The 23987-nt window shown below is 47.8% G+C and overlaps 1 protein-coding gene across 1 annotated transcript in view; it reads right to left on the bottom strand.

The window, feature by feature from the left end:
- The window catches only part of GALNT17 (polypeptide N-acetylgalactosaminyltransferase 17), a 399836-nt gene that overhangs the window by 219878 nt on the left and 155971 nt on the right, over window positions 1-23987 (bottom strand). Inside the window, exon 3 of the mRNA XM_012764068.3 lies at window positions 3292-3458. Within this exon, the coding sequence (XP_012619522.1) occupies window positions 3292-3458 (167 nt within the window). The remainder of the gene's footprint in view (window positions 1-3291; window positions 3459-23987) is intronic.

Genomic DNA, 23987 nt, shown 5'->3' with positions numbered 1-23987 from the left:
TATTAGGAACACAGGAAGGAATAGTCATTGTAGGAGGGGATTTTAAAACACCATTATCAAAAAGACTTAAGAAAATAAACTCGTAGTCTATCTAAATACACAAAATTGACGTCTGGCAGGAATTCAATTCCATGATTACAGTGTGTGGGGGGCTTTTCAAGTAGATACAGAACATTTACAAAACTCAATACTAGTTACAAAGAACATCTCAATAAAATAAAAAATATTAAATTTCTCTTCCAGTTAAAAAGAAAGGATTTCTGGCCTGGGGAAAATACAGAGAATAGAGCCAGGGAATGAAAAGAAGGAAATGGTGTTAATATTGTCAACTCCTGGTCCCCTGGGTATTCTGGAAAGAGGGAGCAAGATAAACAGGAATTCGCTGTAGGATCTGAATGAACCAAATACCTCGTTCTCCCTTTTCACCGCCCACTAAACATCTTCATTTAGACCTGAAGTCTGAACCACTGGAATGCTCCTTGCAGACCAGGCTCAAGGCTCGGTTGTTTCACCTGGTGGTTCCCCAAGTGTGGCCCCCACACCCACGCCAGCAGCAGCAGCGCCTGGGAGCTTATGAGAAATGCAAATTCTCAGCCCTTCCCCAGGCCTGAAACGGAACTCCCTCCAGGGTGGGGCTCCGGGAGGTTCTGATGCTGAAGCATCTGATGCTGAAGGTGTGTGAATACCCCAGCTCCCTCACCCCTGCAGCAGGTTAACCCTGAGGGGTAGGTTTACACTGGCTCTCGGAGCTCCCCCTGTCACCCACAGTACCAATCTTTCCAGGGCCCATTCCTTTCATAATCTTACTTCTCCACTCCCCCGCTGGCGCTCGCTTTGCTTCCCAAATAAACTATTTGCACTCGCATCTTCGTTTCAAGGTCCGCTTCTGGGGGATCCCACACGAAGACACTCACTGAACCTGCTGAGTGCCTGGCTCTGCACTGGAGAACCCTGCTCTCGTGCAGCTGGAGGTGTGCTGAGGCTGCTCTGTCCTCCCATCCCTCCTCCTCTGCTGGGCTCTGCTGAGATGCTCTCAAGGAAGGGAGCACCCCCGGCAGTGAGTCCTCATCCCAATTCTGTCCGACCTGCGGTTCCTTTTTCTTTCTGGACGGCTCTGGGCCGTCCCTAGTCACTTTGCCACTAACCCCTGCCTACCCTTCCCAGGTCCTACAGGACTTTGCCGTGCACTCACTCGCTGGTGGGGACTTACTGAGGGTCAACCACCCGCCCAGCACAGAGAGTCCAGTTGTCCAGCAGGTGCTGAGATGTGAACTAAAATAACATCCTACGCCACCCCCCATAGCTGAACAGACCCCCCTCTTGGCCAACGGGACCCCAGAGAAGCCTTAAAACTGAGTTCCCAGCCATGACAGGATGGGAGGTCAGACAAGCCTCATTATACCCCCTTCCTCCCTGACCACCCTCAGCCTCGCTTCCCTAAGGGCCAAGCAGAAACCAATCTTGTGACCTGCTCCTCCTTTTTTGTGGGTTTGGCACTACAACTGACTAGTATTTTTACCTGATAAGAGACCACTGACTATGGAGTGATTCCAACCAGTCTACAGAGGATGCACAGTGAAGGCTTTTGTGTCCTCTGCTTCACCTTTTGAAGTCAAAGGGCCAAAAACTCCATCCTCAGGCCATGCAAAGGCCCAAACACGGATCTCATGTAGAGGCGTGAAGTTCAACTGCGAATGTTTCTCCTGCCGTAAATATTCATGACTCCCCCTCATAGCTTATTAAATATGTACATTTGGCCACCCTGCTCAGCTTAAATTCCTGCTCCCTGTACCGGTTCCTCTGAGTATGTGAGTCTGGCTTCTGGCTGGAGGCTCCACTTCCCAGCCTGTCTGAGTGGCCACCTATGGGCTGCACTCCTTTATGAGAAATAGAGCTCACCTTTCCAAATTCATGAGCCTCATTGTTTCTTCAGTTGACAGCATAGAAGAGGAACCTCAGGGGGGTCACCAAAGCCTTCTCCAAGGAAGTGCCATCCTGGGGACAGCTGGGGGATGAGTAGAACTGAGCCAAGCAAATGGGGGTGGGGCCATAGGAGCAGGGGGTCCCCGTGGGGGGCCTGGATAAGCTGCTGGGACAGGGGTCTGCACAGAGAAGGGGGCCATGGGCACAGCAAAGAGAGAGACCTTGTTGCGGGACTTAGAGGCTTCCAGGAACTGAAAGAGCCTCCCCCTCACAAGAAGACTATTCATGTCAGGTCTAGAAGAATCCATAGACACGAAATGGCCAAGGGTGAAGGAAGAAAAATGGGGGTGTGAAAAACTCATCAAATGACCTGTCCTCAAACCCTGAGGCCCAGTGAGGGCACATTGCTGGGCCCAAGTGCACCCAAGCCCTTCGGACAGGTCCAGTTCCAAAGGGGCAGGGGGATGTCAGTTCCTGAGCTGATTAAACAGGAGAGGCTTATCCCTGTGCTGCTGAGGATAATTGGGTTTTAAACAGGACCTGTGGCACCCCCTACTCCCCCTCTTCCCGAGGACAAAGCAGCTAGCAGGGTAATCCTCCTACTCCGCATGCCAGGGCAAGGGGCTCAGCCTACTCCCCACCCTTAGTTGCTCGGAAGATAAACCTCCTCGGCCTGCAAGCAGGCTCTCTCACGGCTTGCTTTTATCTCACAGGCTCGTGGGGCGTTCTCCCTGCACTAAGCACAGGGACTTACTTAGCAGGCCGGGAGCCAACGCGAAGGTACAGTCAGCAATACCAGACCCCACGACACCCAACACGCTTTCCTCGACCTGTCTCCAAGGATCCCTGAGGAGTTTCGTTATTGCCGTCCAATATTTGCTTGCTTTATATTTTTGACTTTGACTGAGCCGTCATTCCTAGCTGGGCTGAATTCCCAAAGACGGGTAAACCCGCTCATGTCTACCCACCATCATTTTGAGCCCAGGGGCCCAGAAGGGAATCCATTGTCACATAACATCTCCCAACACAGGACAGAAGTTTTCTTTTGCCTCTAGAAAAGGACAGTGGGTTGGGGGTGAGGGGTGGGAGTGGGAGTGGGAGGAATTCAGCCTTTCACCGTCACCTACTTTAGGTAATGGGAAGGGGAAATGAATCCAGACCCACAGCCAGGAACTGATTCCCAAGAACCCTGAGGACCCGAGGAGTAACAGGCCAGTGTTTGCCAGGATGACTTCTAAGCCATCTCCCTTCCCTAGCCATGCTCCAGGGAGCAGGAGACACAGATGCTCCTGCTCCTGCTGGAATGATGGTGGCATTTCCCCCCTTGCTGACATAGTGTCCCTGGGTGCAGGTTGGCTGTCCCCGTACCTTCGTCGCTGTTGTCATCCACCAGAATGATCTCCTTGAGCAGGTGCGTGGGCGTGTGGTTCACGGCGCTGTGGACGGAGCGCAGGATCACCGACAGGGCCTCGTTCACGAAGATAAATATGATGGATATCTGAGGCAGCTCCTTGGAGTACTTGAGCTCCTTACATCTGGGAAGAGAGGGAACGGGAAACAGAGTCAGAGGAGGGGTGAGGCACACGCTGCACCGCTGCTGGGCGCGGGAAGGATGTCGGACGGATCCTCACACCGTCCTCCCAGGGCGTGAATCATCGGTTCTCTCTGGGCCTCTCCTTGGCTGAGAACTGACAATAAAAGCTTAGAAGGAGAGCATGGAAGGACCAGCCCCACTTCCCGCAACCGTACAAGCAGGAAAGGGACTGCATCAGTCTTGAGCACACATCCGTCTGCATCTACCCGTGGCACCTACCCGTGCCCCTTGCATCAGTGCACACCTGCATGACTTCCCATTCCAGCACCTGCATTTCCTCATCTGGAGCCTTCTTTGCTGCCACCTAAGCAATTTCCCCACCCCCAAAATGCTCTCATCTAAAGACTACTGGGAACTGATGCACAAAACCTCCGCCCCCTCACCCCTGGGGCCGGTTAGCTCTAAACGCCCCTAGCAGGATTAAGCCCCCATCGGCCACAGGAGCGATGCGTATAACATGCCCTTTTGGGGTCCTCCCTTCCCAGTATTGCTCCCCGCTCCCCTGGAGGTGCTCTTGTCACCTCCCAAATAAACTACATGCACTCAAACCTTCGTTTTGGGGTCTGTTTCTGGGGGAACCCAATTTAGGACACCCAGTGACCCCACTGAGTGCCCCGTGCCGTAGTGGGGATCTCTACTGTCACAGAGCTGACATTCTGGCAGAGGAAATAAACTTTCACACCAGTAACCACAGCAAAGGATGCAGACCCTCCACCTGTGGGAGTGTGCCGCCTGCCACACCCCAGCTCCTCTAGAATCTCCGCCGGAGCAGGAGACGGTTCCTCCCTCCAAATACCCGGCACCCCTCACAGGCCTGAGCACAGAGATGAAAGGGAAGAATCCTTTTCATCCAGGCTGGGCTCAGTACAGAGCTCTGGCCCTCTCCAGGGGCGCCGGGTGATACACGAGATGACTTAACACCCGGGCAACGTGTTCTGCATGGCTCAGTATCGCGGCACCGATACTCTGTCCAGGCAGCGTCAGGAATTTTATTTTATGCTTAAGCCTAAGCCACTTCGGAAACGGCAAACAGAAAAGAAGTGGAATGGAGGGATGCGCATCTTAACACATCCTTCTTCTCCTGGTGTGAGATTGCTCCATACCCAGCACAATGTGTGCTGGAGCAAAACAGAGGAAACAGATGAAGGGATCGCATGAGAGAGAAGCGGCTCTGAAGAGGCAGCAAGAAATACGGCTGTTTCTTATGCTGAACAGCTTGGGCTATGTCGGGCTGTGTTAATCATGGAGGCAATTTTCAGGAGAAAATAAAGTTTTGTTACAATATGCATTTGTGTCTCCTGGAGGAGATCGTCCAGGGATCCATTGATCATGCAGCCTCATTTTCACCGTGTCGCTATAAATCCAGTTCTGGGGCTGCCGGGCAGATTAGAAAGGTTATTGACAGGCTCGCAGGCAGCTGGCAGTGAACACCTCATTTATTGTGTGTTGATCCGAGGAACAGGGGTACCCCAAAAGGTCCCTCAGAGGCCCCTCAACCAGAGGCCAGCCGTCGTCCTGAGCCTGGCAGTGTGGCAGCTGTCCCCCTGCGGCCCCCTCGTCCCCAGCCGAACACGCGCACACACGGTACAGACCCACCTACTCTCCGTACTTATTCCTGGGGCTGTGTCTCCAGTCCTTTGTTTTTAACAGCATCTGGCTGTTGGAACTGAGAAGGAAAAGGGCCGCAATACAACTATTACATACCCAAAATAATTAAAAATAAAAATTTTTAAAAAGGGCCAGATTGCACTGTGCCAAAGCCGTCTTCCCCACCCACAGGCAAGGGGGTCCTGCAGCAGTCGGGATGGAGCTGTGAGTCAAGCTGAGGCTGCAGCAGGCAACTCCCCCTGGTGATGTGGGAAACAGCAGCCTTCAGGGGATCGGTCCTCAGTCCTGCCCTTTCATGGACCCAGGTGGCCACTCGATACACCACAGGGGATGTCAGGAATGAGACGTGCTCCCCCTGGCACAGACACAGACACAGTGCCCTAGGCACGCTGCTCACACCTCCTCTCTACACCTCAGTTTCTTTGTCTATAAAACTGCCTAAATAATCTACGCCGTACCTAGCTCCAGGCTTTCTGGAAGGATCCAGTGAGATCCAGCCTGTAGAGCCCCACGGAAATGTTGCATACTCACTAATGACAAGTCCAGTCTGCCTGGTCGGGCCCTCTAATCCTCCCTCCTGGCTTCTCCCTCCTGTGTACTCTGATGGCCACAGGCTGGGCTTCCAGAGCTTTCCATCCACCCAGACCCTTCCTGCAGGACCCACCCGGGACTCTCCTCCCCCGCAGGGCCTGGGTCTCTGGCCTAATCCAGCTAACAGCGAGTCACCTCTGCTGTGCCTGGCGTCCTCAGGGTTTCATCCATTTACCCGATGGCAGACAACGTGAACACAGTAATTATTATTACAAAAATTAGCATCATTTTTGCTGGTCACTAAGGTCTAGGAAAGTAGATTCTGCCTTAAAAACAATCTCTAAGCCTTGGTTATTGCCTGATATATAGAAGATGCTCAGAATTTGGCAGGTGGAGAGGAAGATGGACAACCAAAGTTTTCAGCATTTGCTGTCAGGAGTAGGTGCCGGCACCGGTTGATATATGTGTTACTTCCAATCAGATGCCCAGTGCCTGACAGGCAGAAGATGAGTGAAGGAAGGGAGCTGAAGGTGGATGGGAGGAGACGGGGGGACAGAGAGAGAGAGAGAATGCCTCGCAGGCCACAGACACACCAGAGCTGCACAGAGAACGGGAACAGATATGGTTCTTGTCCCGGAGATGCTGCCGCACCGATGAGCACTGTGGCCCGAGGACCCTCACGCAGCAACCCATCCAAACTGCAGGTGTCTGGATGTCCCACACCCAGCAGATGGGGGCTGGCATGAAAGCCCTCCTTCACTCCCTCCTTCCTGCAGAGCTGCGGGGCAGCAGGTGCCCAGGGGCTCCATGCTGGGGTGGCAGGCATGGGCCCTTGAGTGGCCCAGCAGTGGCCAGGGCCAAACGGGCCAATCTGGGGAAAGGAGCCATCAGCTCAGAGCTTGGCTCCCTGCCTGTCTCTATATAATAGAACATACAGATCCCGTCTCTATATAATAGAACATACAGATGCAGACACCTTTCCTGCCTTCCCGCCGGCCTCCAGGCTACAAAAGCCAGGTAAGTAAGGGTAGCCTGGAAGGCTGTGATGATAAAAGAACAAACTCCAGGGTTGGAAGACACCCAGGGAGCAAGGAGAGACTGACGTGCCACATAAACTGCAAACTACCTCAAAATCCATACCTGGGGGTGTCATGTGCTCCCTCCAGCAGCACAGACTCAGACCTGGGGCCCAGAAGTCACACATTTCCTTTCAATAACAGGCCAGTAAACAGTAAACAATCCTTTATCTGCAAGGAGACTGATGTCAGGAAAGCTATCTCTAGGTCTGGACCAATTTCCATCAATGCCCATGGCCGGAAGAGGGCTGCAAAGAAATTCAAACCCAGGGTCCTCTCCTTAAAGGGCTAACTGGAAATCAGGCCCTCAGGGAAGCTGTTCTCGAAGAGGGGAGAAAGCAGAGACAATTAACCAACCAAGTGGTTGCGAACTTGGTCAGTTCGGCGGCGAACACCTGTCCGTCTGTCCGTCTGCCCATCCATCCACATGCCTGGGATGTTTCCCTGACCCCTGAACCTCCCCCGGGGTAACCTCTGTAACCCCCTCCCACTCCCCACAAGCCACTGGCATTGGCTTCCCTTAACACCAAAGGTGCCAGGATCTCACTGCAGTGATGAGCTGGGAAGGCCCCGGGAGAGAGTCACAGCGGAAATGCAAGAGGCCAAGGCCAGGGCCTCCAGCAGCGGAGAAATCAAAGCCCGGAGAGTTGACCGCGCCCTCTCAGAAGCACGCCCTGCCCTCACGGGACTACGCTAAAGAGACAACCTGCATGGGCACAACGTGGTGCAGACGGGAGGTATCGAGACACACTTGGGACCCAGTCTGCCCCCTGAAGACAAAAGCTCCTCGAACGCCCCCTCGTCGGAAAATAATTTAGATGTGATGGAGATCAGGAGGCCCAGAGGTTAACTGATGATGATGATGATGATGATGATATGAAGAAACCAACACTTATGCAGTGTGGGCTGTATGCCAGAAACTGCTAGAAGCTCCTGTGTATGTGACTGTCTTGTTTAATTCTCATGGCCTGACGAGGCAGGCAATATTGTCACGCCCATTTCACAGATAAGGAAACCAGAGTCCAGAAAGGTGAAGTCACTTGCCCTAAGTCACACAGCAAGTCGGAAAGGCAGCAAGGTGCCTTGATGAACTGTACCTTATGGTGTTAAAACTTCAAAATGCCCCTGCCTGGGAGAGGCACAATGACAGCTGCAGCAGAAAAACCACACAATTTCTAGCCCAGCCGTTTCGTAGCCAGGGGACCCCGGCTAGGTTCAGCCTGCATGAGCCTCCATCTCTTCATCTCTGCCCACCAGGTCCCCAACTAGGAAACTGTCCTCGGCAGCCACCTGCACTGTACCCGTGGCCTGCAGGGGGCAAAGTGTTCCCAAATGGTATTTCCCAGCCAGGTCAGGCCAGGGGAACTCCCTTCACGGAGGATGTGGGTGAGCAGAAGGCAGCTCCGTCTCCCCTGGGGTTCATAAGGCTGGTGGGAATGTGGGCAAAGCTCCTAGTGCTCTGGAAAAGCACTTCAAACACACATGGCCAGGCAGCTGGTGATACAGTGCAGGAGACGCTCGGTGCCAGACAGATGCACCTACGACAGCTGCGACACACAGCCGAGGACCAGGAGGGCGGGGAGGATGCGCTCGGAGCGGATCTGAGAGATGGGTCACTGGACCAGACTTGCGCGGTCAAGAACAGAGGCAGGAGGGGGCCATTAGCGCTCTTCTGAACACAGAGGCACAAATGTTCCCTTCTTTTCATCTTCCTTGGCCTTCCAGAAGAAATCTTTGTGAGCTCATTTAGAGATTGAACAGTAAAGGGCCCGACTCAGAACAGACCGCAGACTCACCTCAGCCTGATTCCTTTCCATTTCCGAACTGCTCCATAAACATACATAAGGTCATAAAGACAGCTTAATAAAGAGGGTAAATCTTTTGTATATTTCAACACAATAAAAAATTGGAAAAAAATTAAATTTGTTCTCTCGTGGTGCACACACACATACACACACACCTTTACTGGCTCAGTTTCTCTGGGGAACCCTGACTAATACATGGCCTTTCAGTTTGGAAGAGAAGACTGTAGCAGATTGAGGTGTCATGCCTCGTCAGAACCTTGTCATTGCAATCCCTCCTTCCTGCCTCAGCCTCGGAGCCTCTGACCCACACGCAGGTGTGCCCAGAAGGACCACCTCGGCTGGGTCGACACAGTGCAATTATCTCAAAACTCCCGTGGCCTGCCCTGGACCTCGTCCTTGCCCGGAACTGCTGCACTTCGGTCACCTTCGACAGCCCTGGTCTCCATTCATTCCCGTCCTCCCGCCCTGGTGTCACATTCGTCCCACCCAGCTAGGATCTATGCATCTCCCTCAACCAAGCCCAGCCCCCTTGTCCTTCTTTCCCACAGCCCAAAGAACCCCAGCCCCTCGGCTACAGATCAAACCCTCCTCCTGACCGTCCTGCCCGTTGCCCACACCGCCGACACTGCAGGACAGTCTCCCACATTGCGGCTGTGAGTGCCCAGGCCAAGGGCTCCGGCTCTGCAGAGCCCTGGGAGCTGCCCCGCAGGCTTCTTTGTGTGACAGGCCAGGCCCTCGATGTCATCCCCTTCACTGTTCTCTACCCTTCGTCACTTCTGGGGGCCAACCTCCCATTCAGCAGGGAGTTGTGCCTCCTACTCCATGGAGGGACCAAGGCCACGGCAGGAACTCCCCAGCGTGGCCCCGGCCTGCAGCACCACCACCAGCGTTGCTGGAAGCTTGTGAGAAAGGCAGGTCCTCAGGCCCCACCCAGGCCTACTAACCCTGATCCCTGGAGGAGGGGCCCAGAGAGCTGGGTCTTACCACGCTCTCCAAGCCCCTGCCCTGGGAACGTGAGAAGTGCTTCCCTCCTGCACACTTACCCACCTCTCAACTCATCCTCCGTCCTCCCCTCCTCTCTTGATGGAAGCTGAGGCTGGGAGGTCAAGGCTGACCCCGTCATCTGGCCGTGGGTCCCACCTTGCTTCGTCCCTCACTCTCTCGTGTCTTCATTCTCCCTTTATCGACTTTTTAAACTCAAGGAGAGGAGACTCAAGTCTCTCCAATTAAAATTAAAAAATCCCTTTCACCACAGCCTTAATTACTGTCTTCTCTTCTCCTTGGCTTCCCTCCCTGTCTCCCCTCCTGACCCCTCATTCATTCCTCCATCTTCAGTCTGTGGCCTCTATGGACCCTAAAGCCACTCTTGTGAAAGTTTCCAGTGACATCTACTCAGCCAGGGTCAAGCTTCCTAACCTCACTGCAGGTGACTGTCATTTCTGCAGGACATTGTCACCCCTCTCCTTATACAAGTGCTATTTCCTCTCCTGGACACTGGCTCCTCCTGCCATTCCTGCTCCAGCTTTCCACCCACCATGGGATCTTCTCTGGACTCTCGTTCTTGTACTTGGGTTTCCCTTGTCCCATTGTCCTCTAAATTACAAAATGCTCAAGCTCCTTCTGCCCTTTGCCACTCTCTCTTCGCCAGCTGGTCCTGGTAACCTCATGCAAGTCTGCAGCTCTGACTAGTCCATAGGCTACTCCCAACCAGTGTCTCCAGCCTGGACCTTCATGGAAGCTTCCACTTCCCACTGGGCATCTCCCCCTGCACAGCTCACAAGCACCCCGAAGTCAGCACACTGAAAACTGAATCCTGCTCTCATTGTGCCTTCATTGAAGGGCATCGCCCTGTCTCTTCAGGAGTCAAATTAAAGTCATGACCCGCTCAGCATGTCCAATGGGTCACCAAATTCTGGAGATTCTGCCACCATCAGGATCTCTTCATGGCGCTCATCCCTCTCCACCCCCATGTCTACCACCTTAGCTCCCATCCTCATTATTTACCTCTGGGATGACACCAAAAGCCACCTCACTGGTCCCTTACTGCCAGTATGTCCTCCTGCACACACACACACCCCCATCCCACCACTGCCAGAGTGATCTCCTGAGATGCCAATGTGAGCATGCCACTCCCCTGCTTACACTAGCTCTTTGCCTCTCTAGAGCTTTCAGAATTGGTTCGAATGCCTCTGCTTGGCACCCAAGTTGAGCCCCAGCGCATCTCTCCAACTCATCTCCCTCCCTGCCCTTCCTCCAGGCACTATGAACACACACATTTCGTAGGACGGGGAACACTGTCTCTCAATCACACAAACTTTTCTCTGCCCATTACAACCTTTCTCCTGCCCAACCCTTCCTCCTTCGCCAAGCCCCCATGTTCCCAGCCACCCAGGGTGGGGCCAAAGCATCTCCTTCTTGGTTTTCTGTCCCTCTGCCAGTTGCCACCATGGCACTCTTGGCTCTGTGCTCCCCAACTCCAGGAGTGCAAGAGTTCGGCAGCTCTTGCATGTTATTAATATTTCTTTCTGTGTCACCAGATCCCAGCAAAATATTTGGCAGATAAATGGTTACTGAATGAACAAATGAAAATCCTCCTCCCTTCCCTGTGTATCTCCTCGCTCTTCTTGTGATCAAAGGCATCACTTATTTCCTACCTCAATTAAAACATCGGTGATGGCACCTCAACACTTAAAAGATACCACCCCAAATGCAACCGCACTTCTGTCTCTCTTGATTTACTAATCAGGGCTCAAATTCTGAAGGCTGCTTGGGTCAAGTGCATTAACCAGCGCAATACTCCCTCTTTGCATGCCTCCTCATCAAGCCTTCCTATAATCTTAGGAAAGAGTGGTATCATTTTTAGCAACAGCAAGCCTTGCAAAACGAGATGTGGGGTAGAATAGCTGAGATGTATGAGGCCTCTCTTCTGGAGCTCTCATTATTAGGGAAAATGTACACTTTGCTGAGTGGTTTAATTTCCTGCAGTTGAGCTCTGCAGTTCCTCCAGGAAGGAGCAACACACCTCATTAGCTCACTTCCCACACAGAGCAGTCTCCCGGACAAACTGCCTACCCTAGCATTTGTGTCCATGTGTGCCTGATCAGTCATATTGGGGCAATTTTCATTCATCGAGATTCAGTCTGCTCCACAGCATGAGTTCTTATTTGGGGTCCATGGATCATCAGGAAAACACCCAGAAATTGCATGCAAAATGTTGTGTTTGTATGCATATTGCTTGTTTTTTCCTGGGGAGAGAATTCATATCTTCCATTAGCTTCCCAAAGAGGATGGTGGGAGGGGATGAACACAGGCCACACAGCCAGAGAGCACCACAGTCAGTGTACAACCCCAGACCACAGTCAGTGTGCAGCCCCACACCACAGTCACTGTGCAACCCCACACCACAGTCACTGTGCAACCCCAGACCACAGTCACTGTGCAACCCCAGACTACAGTAACTGTGCAACCCTAGACCACAGTCACTGTGCAACCCCAGGCTACAGTAACTGTGCAACCCCACACCACAGTCAGTGTGCAACCCCAGACCACAGTCACTGTGCAACCCCAGACCACAGTCACTGTGCAACCCCACAACACAGTCACGGTGCAACCCCACAACACAGTCACGGTGCAACCCACACCACAGTCAGTGTGCAACCCCAGACCACAGTCACTGTGCAACCCCACTCCACAGTCACTGTGCAACCCCACGCCACAGTCACTGTGCAACCCCACTCCACAGTCACTGTGCAACCCCACTCCACAGTCACTGTGCAACCCCACAACACAGTCAGTGTGCAACCCCAGACCACAGCCAGTGTGCAACCCCAGACCACAGCCAGTGTGCAACCACACACCACAGTCAGTGTGCAACCCCAGACCACAGTCACTGTGCAAACCAGACCAATAACTGGCCCAAGCCCAGTTGTCAAGCACCTTAAAGTCAACAAAGGTCTGTGCCTGTTTTGCCAGCCTGGTTCCTATAAACATTTATTTTGGAATATTCCTCAAGACATTTTTGATTCTTGGACTGATCACCTACTGGATCCCTGGCTACCTGGGAAGTATTTTTCTTTGAATAATAAGGAGTTGTTTTTCCAAGGACAGGACAAGTGTTTTTAGCCAAAAAATCCATGAGGCTCAGCCCTTCTTGGCGAGCTATGCCAGTTTCAAGGCACAATGGGAGGCCCTGACAAGTGCAAAGAAACTACCTCTCTCTCTGCTAGGAGAAGGATTTTTTTTAAGTGAAAGGGGTTGATTTTTCTTCTTTTACTCTCAATTCTGAACCATTGTTTCCTGCTTTGTACAGCACTGCTTTCTCTGAAGGGAGGGAGGACACACACACACACACACATACATACACACACACGAGCACATAGGGTGGCAGGGGGAGGCCTCCTTCAGATTCTCAGTTCAGTAAATGAATCTGTCTGGGTATGATGTAGTTTATCTTGATGAATTCAACTGAAGCAAAAAGAAAAGACAAAATAAAAAAAACAAACCCTAGAATTTTATTAAGCAATGGCTCAGGAATGGAATTTCTAAAAACAATTAAGGGTAAAGCAATGCAGACAGTTTCAGGCCAGAGCTAAAAAACAAAACAAAACAAAACCTCCATACACTTTAAGGCACAGGAAATGCTGCTTGTGTTATTCATACATGGTATTTATCCTGCAACGTTTCTAAGGTGCAAAGAAGGAGACGGGACAGCCCAACTACTGCAGGAGGGATGAGCATACAGTAGGAAATGGTGCAAATTGGAAAGAATAAATAGGCTTATTCCAAGGCCCAGCACATCCAGAATTTGACCGGCAGGACTCTTCACAGAAACTGAAGGCCAGAAAACCCTCTGCTCTGCACCAAAGTCTTACCACCCCCACTCCCTCCAGCCCCTCACAGAGCTCCAAACTGGTTCTAAAGGTTGTAATCCTGTAACTTCAGCACAAAAATATATCACAGCCTAGCACTCTGGGAGGCTGACATGGGAGGATTGCTTCAGCTCAGAAGTTTGAGGCCAGCCTGAGCAACAGCGAGACCCCATCTCTACTAAAAATGGAAAAAATTAGCTGGGTGCAGTGGCTCACACCTGTAATCCCAGCTACTCTGGAGGCTGAGGCAGGAGGATTGCTTGAGCCCAGGAGTTTGAGGTTGCAGTGAGCTAGGCTGATGCCACTATACTCTAGCCTAGGTGACAGAGCAAGAATCTGTCTGAAAAAAAAAAAAAAAAGAAAATAAATGTATCACCAAACTAGGCAGTTTTCCTTTTACTGTCTGCCCAAATTGGCCCTTCAAGCCCAACTTTTTACTGACACTAACCCTGAAAACACTACCGTTCTTTCCCACTTCTGGGCCACCACTGTGTCCATAGCATTATTGTGTTACTTTCATTATAGCTACCTCCACGTATAAAGTCTTCCCTGAGGATAGGCCAAACCCAGCTCTTAGTCAGACCCTACACGCCTTCCTCTCCAGGCCCACTTTAGTCCTAACCTGGTCCTGCCTGTCTTAGTTGACCCTGGAGTGCCTTCCCCTCCCTGCACTGCTACAGCCATTGAGCAGAACCTGCTCAATCAATGCATTTATGGCCCAATCCTTCACCCTCCACAGAGCCACTTCCTTTGCTATGTGACTCTGAAGTTTTTCCCACTAACGAGGTGAAATCTATTTCCCCACCTGTCAGGTCTGGGCTTGGCCACATGACGTTTTGACCAGTGGAACAAGGTGAAAAGCTACCTGCCATCTCCACACATGAGCCTCATAAAGGTCTCTCATGCCCTTGACTGTCATCATGAGAAGCACTGGGTTCGCCCGCTGGTCTCAGAAGACAAGTGGTGGAAAGGCAACCCCGCCCACCCCGAGCAGGACACATGGTGGAGCCCAGCCACGGCAGCTGCTATGCTAAGAACTGGACAGAATATACTAATACATGACCTCATCTCATTTCACAATGAATAATGTAGGGATCCCCATCTTGCAAATGAGAAAACTGAGGCTCAGAGTCATTTTCCCAAAGTCAAGTGAGTGGTAGCCAGAGCTAGCATTCAAACCTAAATCTACCTGACTCTAAAGACTCTGAAAAAAAGGAATTGCTTATCAAGGAGGGTCTCAGTGGATGGATCTTCAATAGCTTCTGTTGACTCTTTTATATTTCGTTGTAGTCTCCAGTTTTCTTTTCTTTTCTTTTTTTAAAATTTTTGAAGCAGAGTCTTCCTTTGTCACCCAGGCTAGAGTTCAATGGTGTCATCGTAGCTCACGGCAACCTCAAACTCCTGGGCTCAAGTGATCCTCCTGCCTCAGCCTCCTGAGTAGCTGGGACTACAGGCATCTCAGCCTGGTCTCCAGTTTTCTACACCAAATATACATTACTTTTATAATTAAAAAGAAACTATACATGTTACTTTTAAAAAGATTTGTATGGAAATAATTTGGGCACTTGACACATGACTTCAACATTGAACATGAAAGAACAAACAGGGAACAATAAATATTAACAACAGAATTGTTATGAGGAAAAGGGTACTAAAGAAACCAGAGACACACAGTCTTGCAGCGCTCAGCGACAGGGGAGATTCTGAGAAATGCGTCCTTAGGCGATTTCATGGTGGCGCAAGCATCACAGAGTGCACTACACAAACCTAGGTGGCACAGCCTCCTACACACCTGGGCTACCTGGTATAACCCACTGCTCCTAGGCTGGCAACTGTACTGCACACGACTGCACTCAATACTGTAGGCAACTGTAACACAATGGCAAGCATTTGTGTATCTAAACATATCTAACTAGAGAACAGGTAGGCAAAAATATGGTATAAGTGATTTAAAAAATATGGTACACCTGTCTAGGGTACTTCCTATGAATTTTGCTCTGGGTGAGCCAGCGAGCAAGTCGGTGAGTGAATGTGAAAGCCTCGGACATCACTGTCCACTGCTGTAGACTTTACAAACACTGTACTCTTAGGCTACCCTAAATTTATTTTTAAAAAGTAATCATACTATGACATTATGAGGGCCAGAACATTACTACACAGGAATTTTTCAACTCCATTATCATATGGGACCACTGTCATATATGCAGTCTGTCATTGACTGAAATGTCATTATGCAGTGTGTGTCTGTATATAATATTAAATCCAATATAAAGCTAATTTAACTTAACCAGTATGGTCCTAGAACAAGGCAATTGATAAATGAAATAGAACCAAGAGACCAGAAACAGACCTGATCTTAGAGAATCTATGCCAAGAAGGTACCACTAACCAAAGAGTGAGGAAAGAATCATTCAATAAATAGTATTGGGAATATTTTCTCTCCACTGGGTATAATAGTGAGTATCTCCACTCCAAACACACATAGCAATCAATTCAGATAGATAAAACAGTTAAATTTAGAATTCTAAATATAAGGAGAGAAAAATAAAAATGTAAGTGAATATTCATACAAAATCTGGATGCTAAAGAATTTCTAAGTTTAAAAGTAATAGTTTACATAAAATGCAAAACTCTGATCATCAAAATAAAATTAAAAGCCAACAGCAAACTGCAAAAAACAATCATTTACAGCAATGACAAAAGAATAAAAGATCTTATACTATTAAATAATGAAAACCCAAAGAACACAATTAGATAAATGAACAAAAAGCACAAACACACAATTCAGAGAACAAAAGAGACACAAGACTAACAAATATATAAAAATAGGTAGAACCTCACAGGTAATAAGACATTCAAAGTACAACAACAATACAATGTCATTTTGCCTCTAGGTGGTGAAATTGTAAATCATTTTTCTTGCTTCTTTATACTTTTTCTGTTCTTATTTTTTTTATCATGAACAAATAAAACAGAAAAAAGCGCTTCAGTTGAGATGAATTCATGGATGACAGAACCATATTGCAAAATTAAAGGGAACTGCCAGGCTTGGCTAAGAGCTTAGATTTTCACATGAGCAGGACATCAGTGGGCATGACTCAGAAACACACCGAGACACCCCACGGTGGCTCTCTAATGCCACAATTGGAAACAGAATTCTGAGTCAAAACCCAAATCGCAAACCTTTTCAAATGCAGATGTGGGGAAGGGTGAGGAGACCTGACCTCATGTCATCCATGGTGGACAAGGAACACAACTACCACTAAAACGGACCTCCCACTTCTGCCTCTACGCAGAAGCTGTTCTATGACACAGGCTTCAATAACAAACATGAAATCAATCCCTCCGCTCGCAGGCTTCCTCCTCAGTTGGTGAACGTGGACCTCCTAAAGGGCATGAGAAACTTACATGCAAAACGGCCGTAATCTCGTTTAGAAACCAAGTTCGCTCCAGCGATATGCTAATTTCTTAAGGTTGCGGGAACTGCTGTTTACGGTGATGATAATGCCACACAGGATGACAGCCCAAGGCTCGTCACTTTATTAAGAAGCCTGGCTGCCCAACTGATCTTGCCTGACTTCCAGTTGCGTCCATTAATATCCACTCATAAGGCGACCTAATGCCTTTTTGTGACCCATTCCTAACTCCAGGCCGTACTTCTGCTCTGGGATAGCATAGCATGAAAAGAAAATTTCCTATCCTCTTCAAACCTCATTTCCATTGTTTTTTTCACCATCCTGGAGAATTCTCTTGGTCACTTGTGCTATCCCCTCAGACATATGTTAATAACACACATAGTTTTCATTCTCTGCAAACTTCCTCCAGCTAGCGCCTTGCTTTCTAAAATCCTATAGGTAAGAGCTCACGCAAACTTGGAGCCTGCTGAGTTGACTCAATCCTCACATCAATCCTAGGCTGGGGAGGAAGCCACAGAAACGGAAGCGGATTTGTGAGATGAGAACCCAGGGTGGTAATAATAATAAATCTCCCCAAAGCCTTTGGTCTTAACACTTAACCCTTCTCATCACTGGCCCATAAGCTCCATGAGGTCAGGGACTGCATCTCTTTGCTTCCAGCACATAGATCGGGCTCATCCCACAAGCTCAATAAATATTTGTTACAGAGAACATTCTGGCCATCTGTGCCGTAGTGGGTGTGTGGAACACACCATTCCGAGGCTCTAGGACATACTGACGAGCCTGCAATGGTAGGAGTACCAAACCCCTGTGCCTGGCTGAAAATGCCGCATCCGATTATGGAGAAGAAACTCATCCTGCAGAGGATGATGACTTTATTTAATTCCAAATATTTGTTTTGTCCCACTGGCAGAAGCCAGGAGAAGGAAAACTTGTAGGAAGCTGAGCAGTATCGATATGCTCCAGCGCTCATCACTGATGGAGGGCAATGCCCAGCCCTTGATTTCACACGGATTTTGTGTCCACTGTAAAAATCCACTTCTTCATTCTCAACACACCGAAGGACAACTATATCAGTATCGCCCAGAAACATTAGCTTAACAGTGACATTTGCAAGCACTGAACATCAATTATGGGCCAGCAAAGTGTTGAAGATACAGAAATGTTAAAAACCTCACTGTTATGCTGGAAAAGCTCACAGGTCCGTAAGAGAAAGAGATATATGTAAATCATAATTACGACACGGAAGGATAAATGTCACGAGGGAGGTTTGTTCAGGTGGCTCTGGGAGCTTATTTCTGCTGCATGGAGATCAATGGGGCCTGGGGAAGGTTTCTCAGGGGAGATGAAATTTGATCTGGGCCATGAAGCATGAGCAGGTAATTTCCAGGTGGGGCCTGCACAGGAGGAGACAGGACAAAGGGGAAAAACTCTCTCAGGCAAAATGAAGAGAAAATGCAGAGTGTGCCGCCATGAAACAGAAATAGGTGTTTCAGGGAGTGACAGGTGAGGGGAAAAAAGATAGCAGTCGTTCAGGTATTCTGAAGCCAGTTTAAAAAATGCAGACTTGATCCTGAACAGCAGGAAGCCCTGATGTCTAGGATTACAGGCCAGGGAAGTGACACACCACAGATGACGTGTGTCCAAATCGAAGATGAGCATCCGCTGAAGCTGGGCTAAGATGCAGTGGACGTGCCTTCTCCAAGGAGCTCGCCCAGGTCACGCTGCCCCGTTCAAACCCTGCCTCCTCAAGTGTCTGTCCATCTGCTCTTCCCACGGCCCCAGAGATTGTGCCTCTTCCTTCCGGCTTCAAGCAATGTGGAATCCACGGAGACTCCTTTAAGGGGCATTCGCAATAGGCTCAAAGACGCCAAGTCCTCGCCTAGGTCCCAAGCTCTGGCTACCCGCTAGTCCTCTGTGTGGCTCTCTCACAGGTCTCCTCGGCCCTACCTGAATAAAGACCACAGTAACAAGTACTTCCCCGACCACATAAACTCACCTAAGAAACAATGGCATCCTGTTCTATGCCGCTCATTGCATTATCAGCAGAAAATGCTGTTTTTCAGTTCAAGTCATCAGAACAATGAACAAGGCATTTCACCTTGTGGACAAAGCCCCACATGGGGTGGGGCTGATTCCTGATATTAAGTCTAGGAGGAGCTGACGGACTCACCAATGACTAATGAGACCAGCCAACTAGCAGACAACTAGCCATATCTAATTTCCCAACTTTCCAGTGGCTTCAGGCATTAGGGGGCCTCACCTTAGCCTAGTCCCATCCCTTAAAGGCAAACAGCCCACATAGCTCAGGGGTTCCAGAAATCACCAACAAGCATGTCAAACAGAAGCGCTGCTCTGCCTCTGCCAAGGCCAGTAGGCACACATCACAATGGCAGCCAGGAAGGGGACATGTCCCCTCCCCACCTCCACTGTACACAGACCAAGGGAAACCCATGGCTAGCAGTTGGGATTTGGGGTTTCTGCCCATACACTTTTTGGCTCTACACCCTTCATCAGCTTATCCTTATGCTAATGCCCAGCTAGAACCGATTTGGTATTTTGGAAAGATATTCTGAACTCTACAAGAAAGAAGTATTGACAAGGGGAGGCAAGAGAAGCTGAAAGAATTTACTAAGAAGTGGTTTTACAAGAGACATGAAGAATCCAGAATAAAAGAGAAATATTTTTTACTGATAAAAGGTGTTAACTTAAGACATTTAAATAGTCACAAATATACATACCTCACAACATAGTTTGAAAATATGCAAAGCAAAATGCATTGGAAATCCAAGAAGTAAAAGACAAATTCACGTTAGAGTGACAGATATTAACAAATGTCTCTCAGAAATCAAGAGAAGAAAACTAAAATATCAAATAAATACATGAAAAGATGATCGACCTCTATAGTTGTCAAAGAAACACATCCAAGAACTATGAGGAATTTTTTTTTTTTATTTCAGGATATTATAAGGGTATAAACATTTTTTTTCATCCTTCAGGTTGACAAAACAAACTGAAGACTGGTCTTATACAGAACAGCCAAGTGTGAGAAAGACACTCAGGTTGGTTGATGTATAAACAGGCAAATGCCTTTGGAGAGCAAGTTAGCAGAACCTTTCAAAATCAGAAATGGGCATGCCCAGCATATTTATGCACAAGAGACTGTCAGAAACATGCACACGAAACAGCTGGCAATAGTTACCTTTGCTGAGAAGAGTAAGATTTGGGGCTAAGGCTTAAAGTGAGATTTTTTTCTTTCTTTTTTGTTTTTTTTTCCTCTCCATATATCCACATAATTCATAAATAATACATTCCACTATTATCTGTGTACTTTCTTTAAATTAAAAAAAGACTTTAAAAATCTATTCGATTTGGCAGAGAATCATAGAAGGCATCTGTATATTTCAATATAGTATTTACTACAATGAGCAGCAGAGTGAATGGCAGATGCAATGAATTAAGGCTATTTCTTCCAGAAATCTGGGAGTGGAGTGCAGGGAAAGAAAGGTTTAAAAAGAGGAATTTTCAGTTGGCATTCAGCCCCAGCAAATGAATCCCCTTGGTCTTGTGTTCCTACATCCTTAAAGAACCTTGTTTCCTGCTCAGCCAGCAGGCCGGATTGTAGGCAGGAAGCATGTTAAGCTCTAGTAGGCAAAGTAATGACTTTTTCAAAATGAGTGTCCTGGCACAACTGCCTCTTCTCTCCCTAAGACATTTTCCTCCCTGGCTCAGTGTGTGTGTGTGTGTGTGTGTTTAAAAATTGCTTTAATAAGTCATTGCAAATGGGTTCTAATGAAAAATATTTAGCCACATATCTGCGATACTCCATAACACGTTCTACTTTGCTCACTGGTCCAAAGGAATATTTACATGAATCTCATTTCTTTGCCAAAATGGTATGTTATGTTTAGAATTCCACCCCCATGCAAACACCTCACAGAAGAGGGGCTGGGCCCTGTAGGATACTGGTGAAGGGCACAGAGTCCTATGAAGACCAGGCTTTAGTGAGATACGGCATCCAAGACACTCAAGAGTAGGAACAGACAAAACTGTGTGGCAGCACCAAGATCCACATTGCCAGGAACGGAGGAAGGCAGGTCACCAAACTTGTGTTGAGGGTTGACTTTGAATCTCTGGTCTGCCACTAACCAGGGCAGTCATGGCACAGAGCTGTGGACAGGTGACTTAACTGCTGGGAGGGAAAACAAAGGGAGGCTGGTTTTGAAGTCAGAGAAGGGAGGAGCATTCCAAGCTGAGGAGATGAGTGTGAGCACATGAATGTCTGGATGAAAGGCGGGAGGGAAGGCAGGGCCGTCTGGAGAAAGCACCAAACATGGCAGCTGGCATTGGCTACTGGTCTCTTTAGAGTGAACACATAACCGGAGTCTAGAAAAGATTTCTCCGCTCTGAGGGCAAGGATTTGGCCTCATGATCACCACTGTATTTCCCAGTGCCTGGTGCAATTCAGGGCATGTCATCTATAGACCACAAATATTAGTTATTGAGTAAATTAACACACTAGAAATGGGAGGAGACTCAGAAGCAACTTGTTCAGGGCCTTGTATTCACTGTTGGGGAAAGGAGTGAGCGCTCAGAGTGGCTGAGATTCATCAAACATGAAACAACCAGGGCACAGTCTTTGAGGCGAGACCTGAGTTACCCTTTCAACAGCTGCAAATTGGCCATGTTTCCTTCGCAAGTCATGGAGAAGGCTGTTAGTGGAGAAGGGTTAGGTGGAGCACTTCCTGTAAAAAATATACATAAACAGATTTGTTTTCTTGAGACACTGTTGCCAAGAAAAATGCCACTAAGTCAGCATGTTGGCCTTAAAAAGACGCAATAGCAAGTCTTCACCGGAATCGCACAGCCACGTGCAATGTATTCCCTCAGGCCTATGCACAGGCTTAAGGAGGCAAAATGGGATCAATGAATTTCTTTGTTAATCTTGATATTTGCAGGAAGCAAATGAACCAAGCGCTCTGCAAATCACTAGCTTTAATCTTCAGAATTACTTATACTGCCATTTAGGAGAGTTTTGTTTTCTGGGGAGATTTGCACACAGCAGGCAGCAAACATTCTAATTGCTGTTAAGTACATTTGGTGTAATATGTTGGGGGAAATGTAGTCGTTGAATCAGTTAAGCATGAACACACATGCTCACGGGCAGAATGTAAGTTTGTACACAGACGCACTCACCAGAGTGTGGCTGAGTCAAAAAGACAAAATCTCATAAAGGAAAAGAGCCCATTTCTTCCAGACATGAACAGTGCCTGGCCTCAGCTGTCATTCAATCTCATAAACAAATTCCCAGACAAACTGTACTCAACCTTTAATCTTTCTCCCTGCTCTCTCTCTTTTTCTCTGAGTTCATTTGCAGGCAAGATGTAGTACTATTTATAACATATTGTACTGCAGTCACCAGGATTTGCAACCTATAGTGGAAGACAATCGATCGAAGCAATAGGAATAAAACTCAATGGGAACTCGACATCACAGCTATTTTATTCTGCCAAGTGTTACAGCCAGACACGCCTGCTTCTCCTACTAGATTAAAAACTCCTTGCAGGGAGGTAGTAAGTCTTATTCATTTTCACATTCCTCAAGCTCTTACCTCTGTGCCTACTACATAGTAAATATGCAATAGCTATTTGTTGAATTGAATTGAAGCTTACTTCCCAGGCATTAGTGAGAAAGAACAGACAAGAAGATTAAAAGGGGAAGGGACCTTTGAGACCATCTTAGGTAACAGAAAATGGTGCTAATGGGTTTCAAGTGCTGAAACTTACCGTGAGAGGCACACTGATAAAGCCTGCTGACTCCCAAATCACAGCTAAAATGCAAAACTCAAATGTGGTTGGGGGTGGTTTTCTAAAATGATAATCCAGTTCTAGGTTGATTTCCATTTATATCGCTGAAACGATGTAAGGTTTTCAGTCAAGTGTGAAATAATTCATTTAGCCCTCGGTGCATAAGAAAAACTTTTTTAAAATCTGACAAATTGTAGCTAAATAAATAATTTATCCATACTGAAGAGAAAGCATGGTTACCTGGCTGTTCTAATTAATGAGAAGCCACTAGCTACACCATACATTGGGCCAAGTTTCAAAGAATTGAAGTTATTAGGTTGCACCACATGAAATTGTCATTTTTTGGCCAAATAGCAGCAATTTCATATGACTCAACCAAATATGAAAACCCCACAGTACTAAAGTAAATCTACTGAACACAATTTGATATCTTCGCTGTTTCCTAAGGGCTTTTAGAGAACTCATTTGTTTAAAAATTAGTCCATCTGATAGTCCGGATATTATGACCACCAATTCAGATAAGATGTGATTTTCACCACTATGACTCTTACATAAAAGGAAGAAAAGTGATTTCCAGTTCAGATGAGTCACTGAAGCAAGGGACCCAGAAGGAAGAATTAGTTTGTGATAGAAAAGTCATTTCCCAAGTTCGTGGGAATGTAGATGTGGAACATCAGTTATTGCTGTAATTACAAGAGACATACAAGGTATGGGAGATTGGCCTGGTCCGTATACAATTACAGACACTAAAAATGCTTCATTTGTATACTAAATCTCAGATAACAAATTGCTTTCATTCCTCTCTCCTAATAGGAAGGTATAAATTACATATATAGAGAAAGTTCAAAAAATTTTCTGGTGGCCATAATTCACATCAAGAAACAAATGATCCTGATGGAAGTTATCTGACTAGCTACTTATTGGTGACCAATAATTTATTATTGAATGAATATGTAAATGAATTGCATACTGGGACCCATAAATATTAAATGAGTTACACAAAGTTTCCAAAATTTCTGGTCTACAATGCTGTGGCCAACAGTAGTCATTCCTATATTTGATTTTATAGTTTTTGCCATCTATACCAGTGACTCTTCAACTTCACAAGCATAAGGAACATCTGGGATGTCATTTGAAACATAAATTCCTGGGCCCCACTCCCAGAGATTCTAATTCCATCTATGCAAGTTGTAGCCTAGGAATCTGGACTTCAACAGGAGCCTCAAGGGATTTTGACATAGTTGCTCTACTGAATGTAGGTAAATATTCTCATCAGTATAAGTTTTGAATTTAATATCTCTCCACTGAAAACAACAATGAAAATTCTAGGCTCCATAAATTCAAATCTTTTAACGCATT

Source organism: Microcebus murinus, chromosome 19 (assembly GCF_040939455.1).
Source record: "Microcebus murinus isolate Inina chromosome 19, M.murinus_Inina_mat1.0, whole genome shotgun sequence".
NCBI classification, from domain to species: domain Eukaryota; kingdom Metazoa; phylum Chordata; class Mammalia; order Primates; family Cheirogaleidae; genus Microcebus; species Microcebus murinus.
This window is presented reverse-complemented; position numbering and strand designations above follow the sequence as displayed.